Source organism: Antrostomus carolinensis, unplaced genomic scaffold (genome assembly GCF_000700745.2).
Source record: "Antrostomus carolinensis isolate BGI_N321 unplaced genomic scaffold, ASM70074v2 scaffold9986, whole genome shotgun sequence".
In the NCBI taxonomy this organism is placed as follows: domain Eukaryota; kingdom Metazoa; phylum Chordata; class Aves; order Caprimulgiformes; family Caprimulgidae; genus Antrostomus; species Antrostomus carolinensis.
In genome coordinates, this window is record NW_010319798.1 from 47,882 (window position 1) to 57,010 (window position 9,129).

A 9,129-nucleotide genomic window follows, 5' to 3' on the forward strand; every position below is an offset into this window, starting at 1 on the left:
TCTACACATCTTTTAAATCCCTCCAGGGATGGTGACTCAACCACTTCCCTGGGCAGCCTGTTCCAATGCTTGACAACCCTTTCAGTGAAGAAATTTTTCCTGATATCCAATCTAAACCTCCCCTGGTGCAACTCAAGGCCGTTTCCTCTTGTCCTATCGCTTTTTACTTGGCAGAAGAGACCGGCCCTCACCTCTCTACAACCTCCTTTCAGGTAGTTGTAGAGAGTGATAAGGTCTCCCCTCCACCTTCTTTTCTCCAAAATAAACAAATCTAGACTACACATCTTGTTTGAGATGGATTGGCACATTCTTTAAAGTTCTGGCTAGTCTGTAAATTACTGATTTTTTTAAATTTAACTGGAAGACTCTCCCAGAGGTAACAACTAGAATTTAAATTATACTTGAGATTTGAAATGAACAATAAAGTTTAAAGTTGATTCAAAATTACAACAAAACTTACTGAAGTATGTGTTGAAGATTGGCTTGTCTGAAAGTAGTTGTGACTCATAAATTAAGGTACAAAAAAGTAAACCACAGACCTAAGCTGCATGTCTAGGACCTTGGAGCTGCTGCACCTCAGCTATTTAGTGTATGTGACCCCTTTTTTCCAAGATGGACCACCTAGTTAGTCAAACACAGGGTCTGATTTTCCAAGTGTTGGAGGTGTGGCTGTCTATGCTGAGATATTAATAGAGTTGCCAGTTGGTCAGGCTTTCTTAAAGTAGGTGACTATACAAACTTCATGGTTTTGTTAATGAAAATTTTGCCTCCAATCAGCAAATCTTAATGCTTTTCTCTTGTTTAAAAACAAAACAAAAATCAAAAGCTACGTGCAGAAACCAATTTACTTGATATCATTTTAAAGTATTATTAAACCATTCAGATAGGGGAAGGAAAATGTGTGTTAGGAATGCATAGCATATGCTGCAGAAGTTATAACACTGGCTGACAGTAAGATGTGAAGATTCAGTGGGGTAAGTCCGTCCCATGGTGTTGTTGCATAAGCTACCTCATTAAGTTCCTTTTTTTTTTGCTGTCATCTTCAGTGACTACATTCTCCCATCTTTCTTAAATTTTCTGATCCTCATTCGTTGTAAAGTTTACGTTGATTTTATTTCTTACCCATGTTGGTTATACTTAATATGGTCAGGCTTTACTTTCTCCTCTCAATTTCTGATGTTTAATATTGAAAGATGTTTTGTTTTGCTAGCATGGTCATATCAACAAACTTCTGCAGAGTAATGAACAAGCACTGCAGAGTCATGCCATAAAAAAGTACATGTCCACGTGTTTACCTCATGCGTGTCATTCAGTAGTGTCCTTTGTCATCTGTGTTGTTGCTGAAGAATGGATCCTAGGAATGATTTTATTGGCGCTTTTGTTAAACTAACAAGCTTATGGGCTCTGGTTTCTTCTCTAACCTCTCTGTCCTACCCCTGTCTGTTTTGTCTGTAGTCGTGCAGAACAGATCCCTCCTTGCCTGACAAATGAGACTTCTCTCCCCTCTCCCTGGGGTACGCCAGCTTTGTCCAGGAAAAGGTACCAACCCTTTAAAGAGAAGCTGATCTTGCTTCTGATTTCTCTCTCACTGTTGTATTTCTTAGTTCTTGGGCTATTTTTCTCTCAAGTTGCTATTTTTTTCTGAGGTGTGCATTTTCACTTGTGTGTTTACTGGATAAAATAAATGGTATGTTTCATAGTGAATCCTCGGTAGTGATGCTAATGTATGACATTAGAGATGTCTTGAGACCCCTGAGGCACTTAGTGAAGTTCATGATTCAAAAACAAATAATTTCTAGTGTAAGAAATGATCTGAGAGAGTTATAAATTACACTCTCAAGAGCAGTTCAAAGAAGTTCAGACTGTGCTAGTAGAGCAATTAATACAGCAGGATTTCTTCTTCACTAATTTTTCAAGAAAAAGTGCTTTCACTAGGAAGGTGGATGGCTTGTTAAGGTGCTTACTCGTTAGTAATTCCACAGGATAAAAAATAAAGAATGAACTGTTAGTACTTGACTACTAATTGATGTAGAGACATGCTAAATTAAAAGGTTTGGAAAGAAAGCACAAATGGCACAATTTAGAAATCCTAGTGCCCACTTCTCCCTTGCCTCACCTAAGCTACTATCTCTTCTTATGCTTCTTAGTGTCTGGCAGATTTTTATTTTTATTTAATTTTAAAAGAGTTTACTGATTCAACAACAGTTTGACTTACAGGCCTGTGCAAATAGTGAAAAGGAGATTTTTACTGCAGGCCTCAGGGAAGGGGGCAGCCATTCGTTATCTGAAGATGCAGGTTTGGCAGAGGTTTGCTTTTGAAGGCTACAAAGACATTTGAAAGATGATGGGTTATCTGAGGTGCAGGTGCCATGTGTGGAGAATAAGGTCATTCTTGCTTGGTGTTTGACTTAAAATATGCCATCAAGTTTCATGTTTGGAATGTAAAATATTTTACAAAGCAAAACAATCAAAGCTGCTTTTGGAAACTGCTTTGAAAAGAGATGTTTGTACTTGAGTAGAGTAGTAAGGAGAAGCCTTTTTCTGTTGCTGAGTGATGTTATTCAAGTGTCACGATTTAGGCCCAGCTGGCAACTAAGCACCATGCAGCCACTCAGTCCTCAGACCCTGATGGGATGGGGAGGAGAATTGGAAGAAAAAGGAAGAACTCATGGGTTGAGATAAGGGCAGTTTAATAGGACAACACAAGGAGAGAAGAAATAATAATAACAATACTAATAAAAGTATATAGAAAGTGAGTGATACACAGTGCAGTCTCTCAACACCTGGAACCCAATGCCCAGCCCATTTCTGAGCCATGATCCCCTTACCCCTGCCCAACTCGCCCAGTTTATATACTGAGCATGACATCATATAGTATTGAGTATCCCCTTGGCTAATCTGGGTTAGCTATCCTGGCAGTGTCCCCTCCCAGCTTCTTGTGAAAATTAACTCTATCCCAGCCAAACCCAGGACACCAAATCATAGCTGGGTATCCTGCAGGTCCTGGTTTGGACAAGGCCACTTTCCTGATAATCCAGAACTTCTTAGACTGTCGTTTCCTTTTTTTTTTTCCTGATACTGAGGCATTTAAGAACAAACGTAGCAGTTGCAGTTCACAGAGCAAAACCTGAGCTGCCAAACTCTTTTTCCCTCTCATTTACTCTGAAGAAACTTCTAAGAAAATGGCGTTTCCTGTGGAGGCTTTTTACAGCTTTGGCCCAGTATTAACCTCTAGCATTGAGGTTTGCCCTTTCCTATACTACATGTTACTGTTCTCCCAGGTACAACTGGTCTGTCTGCTCATTTAACTGAATTGCTCAAACACACAGGTATGTGAAGGCTTGCTGCAGAACATATGCAGTGCCTGCCAAACAGGAGCTGATTCGAGGCTGTAATGAATAAAAGAGTGCCAGGTGGCTAGTTGATGCAGCCTGGTAATGACAATATAAATATATGTCTATATGAATAGATATGTTAGGCTTCTTTTATTGGTTTTTTGTAGTACTGAAAAAGCAAGCAATTATTTGAAAACTGTGGTGTAAGGCAAGATAAAGATTGGATAGTTTAAAAAGTCAGTATCCCTATGGGGTGCTTTGGGCAGTTCAGGTAAGCACCACTATAGTAATGTGGGTAGTTACTGAGGTGATGGAACGTGTTTGACATGAATCTTCACAAACAAAACAGGCCTTTGTCTTACAAGTTATGTTTAGACTCAAAGCAAAAATGGACAGAAAGAATGGGTGACTTTTCAGATCCTTTCTGTAAAAGCATGTTTTCAAGTAAAAAAATAGACAGGGCTAGGCTTTTCAAAAAGTCTGTTTGAGCAGCTGTCTGCTTTCTCACGGTTGTGTTTATCATTCCTAGTGAATTCAGTGCCAGTAGCTGGGACCTTCCTACTTTCAAAAATAAGCAATTTGGATTTTGTAGACAAATATTGTTTGATTTTCTTTTTTTTCTCTAAATGTCAGATATGGTCAGATTCTGTTGAAGTTGCCTCTTCTGAGACAAGTGTTTGCTCTTCTCTTATTGTTTTCCATCTGCTTTACTTTGCTTCTCTGGGATCTCCCTTGGTGCTGTGGCCTGGTTTTCTGCCTTTTGACTCATAAGACAGGTGCCTGAGGGAGAGCCCCTGTATTGTTTGTCTAAAAGAGCAAGCAGACACTGCACACAAATAACTTTTATAAACAAAAATAGTACAGTTCTGGTTTTGATGCATGCAGTCTAAGATGGTTCTGGAGACACAGATAGGCTAATGTTCTCTCTCAGACATGTCTGCCACTTCTCAAAGCTATATTTCCCCAAGGAGCGGTGCCCTCCAAGTATTATCCTTTGTGTAAACAGAGTAGATAGGACCCTTCCAGTACATGTGTTGGGATGGTGGTATATAGCTGTCCTCCCTGTTACCTGGAATGCATTGTTCTTCCACCTGTCCTGTATAATTTCAATCAAGAACTACAGCTTTGCCAAGTGTTCTTCTGACGCTTTGGGCCTGACGGGTAAAGTAGAGAAAAGAATGTAACTTTCACTTTAAATTACTTTTAGCCATAGTTTTTACAAAGTTTGTATGGTGATCACTCTTGGGGAATGATATGTAGAGGTTTTATCTACAATAAATCTTACTTATTTCTTTCCAGATGAAAATGGTGTTACAATTCTCATCAAGAGTTGCACTTAATCAGTTATATATTTTAAGTTTGAATCTTTCTTCAGTTTTACTTTTTGTTAAATTAGATCTATGTGTCATCATCGGTACGCTGCCTTTTCCTATTGTCCACTTCTTCCTTTCTTTTCTGTTAAAGGGATCATATGAAGAATGTATAAGTGTGGCTAAATTAATTTATTGCAGGTTCTGTACTGACCCATGGACCTGTATCATTCAATGAATACTTTGGCAGGATTTTGTTGGATCTATTTTCTTTCCCCTGCCTAGAGAAATTTTTATGAACTAGGGATTTTTCCATTGTTTTGATACAAGTATTCCTTATATGGAAAAACTAAATATAGAAAGTATTTTAAAGTGATGTAAAAAACTTTAAATAACATATTCTTTAACAACATAACTTTTACTTAGATTGCTAAATGAAAAGCAAATTGCCTAGTATTGACTGTATCCCCTTTCCAATTTATTGTATGTACTGTTGAAGTCCAGGCCATTTGAGGCCAGGATCGTATAGAGCAAAGGCTTGAGTTTTTATTAGGCTCTCCCTGTACTACCATATTATAATCTCACAGTTTATTTAATGAAGTGAACATGATAGTGCAGATCAGGATGCTTAAAAGTAAAATTTGGGCTTAAAAGCGGACAGAAGCTTGATCTTGAACAATGTCTTGGAGAGTCGAATTTGACTTGACTGAAGATCGCTCTTAAATACAAACGGATATGTCATTTTTAAACTGAATCCTGTAAAACTTGTTTTGAGACGCTCAAGGTGAAATTGCAGAGGGAGCAGTTTTCTTCAAGTGAAGAGCTGTGCTGCTAGAATGCATGAGAAACAATTGCCCATGTTTCAGTCTCTGCGTTAAGACAAAGAAAAGGGCTGCAATAACATCTCTCTAGGATAGTAATAACATTTAGTTTTAAAAGAGACACCGAAGCCTTCCTCTACCTGCCAGATGCTTCAATCGGTGAGTCTGCTAGAGAAGTTTAGGAAATAGATGGTTAGAGAGTTTGTGAAAACACTAGAAAAATTTATTTGGGCTGATTTTTTTTCTTAGTGGTTGATTACAATAGAAACATACTATTTTATGTTTGCTATAAGTTTTAGCTGAATGAGCAAAGCATCAGTAACTTCATCTTTCTTCAAAAAGTGCTCTTGAATTGTTCCAGATGAGAAGTTGTTGTTGATCTACCATGACCCTTTTTAATAGGAATACTTCTGTTGAAACATTGTTTATCCAGCCCATTTTCCAGCCTGCAGAAGAAGATTGTGCTATACTTCCTAGTGTCCTGTATTAGGCTAAATAATCCATTGCCTCAGCCTTCCCCCGCAAATGACATTTCTTGCTGGGGTGGCTATATGTGTTCGAGATGTTCAAAGTGTTTAGGACAGAATTGCATTTGCAGCCTTCCTCATCTCCCATCTATGTCCTGTTTTTCCCAGGAGAGAAGGTTTCCTAGTTAAAAGTGCCTAATGGGTGAGGCAGAACAAGTCTCCAAGTGTTATTTCTGTTAGGCTTAGGAGTTAGGTAAATCTCAGTCACTGAGAACAGGAGAGAGGAAATGCCTCTTGCAACTGATTTGATAGGAAGAGACCTGTTTTTAGCTGTATGTGCTTCTTGTAAAACGGCAGGCAATATCTGATCTTCAAGAAAAATTGTTACATCCAGTTTGTTTTCTTTCTTCTTACAAGTAAGCATAATGATAAATACTGTGAGAATATGGGTGATTTTGGTTCGTTGCTTGTTTTATGTTGTTTTTTGTGGGTTTTTTGTGGTGAGCATGAGTCTGTTGAGCTATCTTTTGCTTCTAAAATTCCATCTTGAAAGCATATGTTCAGTAAGCTGCTCATGCTGTTTGTGTGTTGAATCTTGTGCTGAAATAAGAATGGCATCAAGCTGATTCCTCCAAGAGTTTCAATGAAAAACATGTCTACAGCTCTCAGCATAAGTGGTTGCTTCTAAGTCAGTATGTCAAAGCCTCTTTTTCCCTGTATCAGACTAAAGCAGCTTAATGTAAAACTGAATTGCCATAGCAGTAATGGAAATACTGAGAGCATATGGTCTGCTGGCATGAGTGTACACTGAGACCAACTTTCTGTTATTGTAGGCTAGTTAAAGATTACCAGGACTTCTGTGATATCATGTTTATAATCAGTTGTTGAGGAGGAAATGTGGAGAAATGTATTCAAAGCTGAATTTGTCCCCCAGAGCAGGAGCAATGGTAACTTGTGTGCTGCTGTCGGTGTGTGCTGCCACTACAACTAGAATGAAAAGAAGGAGGCATTAAAGGCAACCTTGAAGTTCTTCAGACTGTGTAGCATGTGTGGAAAAGACTTCTGAGTTCAAGCATAGTTGAGAAATTGAGACCCTTCCAGGTTGTCTTTGGGGAAACAAGTCCAACAGGTTTGAGAAGAAGAAAGCACTTGAGGGAAGTCTAACTGAGGAAAGAGAAAGGAGAGGGGAATAACGTCTATAGACCAGTTCAATTTTAGAGCTGTTTGAAAAATGCAAAGCTCATAATAGGTGGGTGTTGTAACTGTGGGATGTTTTCTGTCCTGCAGGCACGCATATCATTCTGTTTCAACACCTCCTGTTTGCCCTCAGAAAAACATAGCTGATGTGAAACTCCAAACAGGACCCGTGTCCGTACAAAGCTCCGATGCGGTCATTATCCACCCTGGTGCTATGCTTGCGATGCTGGATCTTTTGGCCTCTGTTGGATCAGCTACACACCCAGAGGTAGGGAAAATATCCTGCTATCTTAAGCTTTCAGAGTGACTGGGAAAAAGGATGGCCATGGGAAATGAACAAACTGATGCTGTCCTCTTGTTTCATGCTGAGAAGCTGATACAGACTAATCAAGTTGAATAACTGTGGTGACATAGAGATCTGATACAAATTGTTTTATTTTGTAGGCTTTGTTCTGTTTCTCTTTCAAACTCCAGGCAACAATGTAAATTTAAAGAAATGTCTGAAGTGGCCATCAGATAAGTTTCCAAGCGTTGTGATGAATTCTTGTTTTTCCTGATGTGTCAGGTGTTAACGAGTAGTGTGAGAAGGATGTGGGATTGGACATTATAGCTCGGTGTATACGTGCTGTTTGAAATAGCTGGAATATGGTCTAGTTCCAAAATTGTACTGCCTGCTTTGTGCAATTCCCAAATCAAAACCTCTACTGATGGTTTGTATATAAAGGATTTGTTGGACATTTTTTGAAGTTGCTTGAGTTTGAGATGTCTTCCCTGAAGAACACTGTTGATTTAAAAAAAAAAAAAAAAAAAGTAAACAGTTCTGAAAGCTCACAATAATTACTAGACTTGATTGCTTTTCTTGTCTTCTACTGGGGATGAGCATGGTGACTTTCTGTCTTCAGGACATTAACTTGGTAGCTGTGTGTATCTTAAATTTTGATGAGGATGTTAAGTTACTGTGAGTGGCTTAGCAGTCACAAAAATAAAAGTTCTTAGTACACTGTAAGCATGTGGAACTTCTAAACTGACTCACTTCTGCTGGTGAAAAGGAGAGGTTCATTTAACCCTTCCTACCTGATTTATTTTTCTTTATAATGATTGTGGTAATCCTTCATATCATTTATCCTTTGTCATAAAGAGATGAAAGTGTCTCTTCACCCACACACATATGCACATGTATTTACATTGAAGAGGTTTTGTGTATTTATTGCTAATGGTAGTATCCTTTTTTTTTATTATGCATATGGGCTTCCTTTTATTTGCCTTCTCAGTTTGCATCTTCTCAAGTTGCATGCTCTTCTTCTCTTTCAGCATGCGCTGGATCTCCAGCTGGCAGTGGCCAATATCCTGCAATCTCTAGTGCACACAGAAAGAAACCAGCAAGTCATGTGCGAAGCTGGGCTCCATGCACGACTTCTACAAAGATGCAGTGCTGCTCTGGCTGATGAGGACCACTCTCTGCATCCGCCACTCCAAAGGATGTTTGAAAGGCTGGCCTCCCAGGCGCTGCAGCCGATGGTGTTGAGGTCAGGAGATAGCATTGAAGTCCACTTGAGCTGAGTCCTGCTGCCTGCGCTGTCGCTGGCTGGCTGTAAATGCATCGGATTGGTAGAGAGCATAAGTGACCTTGTGTGGTAGTGATCACACAGGATCTCATTTCTCATCAAATAGACTGCTTTGCTGCTGTTAATCAACGTGTAACCCTGGAGACATTGGGAACCGGGAGGGCAGGGGGGCGGGGAGAACTGTGGAGTGGGGAAATCTATTTGGTGTTTTTCACAGCGATGATACTGAAGTTTAAGTGCTTCCTTCCTGCAAATCTCGAGAGGCTATCAGAACTGCCGTTCCTGGCTAAGTCCTCAGGAAGAGGAAACATGATGGTTTTAAAAGCAACACTGCGGTGGAAAGGAGTGGATTCCTAGACATTTCCATGCAGTGTTAAATACCTCAGACTGGAAAAGGTTCAGGCCAGCAGTTTGATTTAGCAGTTCAGTTTGTA

General features: G+C 39.5%; 1 protein-coding gene across 1 annotated transcript in view; it reads left to right on the plus strand.

Moving 5' to 3' along the window:
- The window catches only part of WDFY3 (WD repeat and FYVE domain containing 3), a gene marked incomplete at its 3' end in the record, with an annotated part of 84,341 nt that overhangs the window by 36,360 nt on the left and 38,852 nt on the right, over nucleotides 1-9,129 (plus strand). The window contains exons 12-14 of the mRNA XM_029085294.1: nucleotides 1,456-1,539; nucleotides 7,221-7,398; nucleotides 8,442-8,656. Coding sequence (XP_028941127.1) covers nucleotides 1,456-1,539; nucleotides 7,221-7,398; nucleotides 8,442-8,656 — 477 coding nt within the window. The remainder of the gene's footprint in view (nucleotides 1-1,455; nucleotides 1,540-7,220; nucleotides 7,399-8,441; nucleotides 8,657-9,129) is intronic.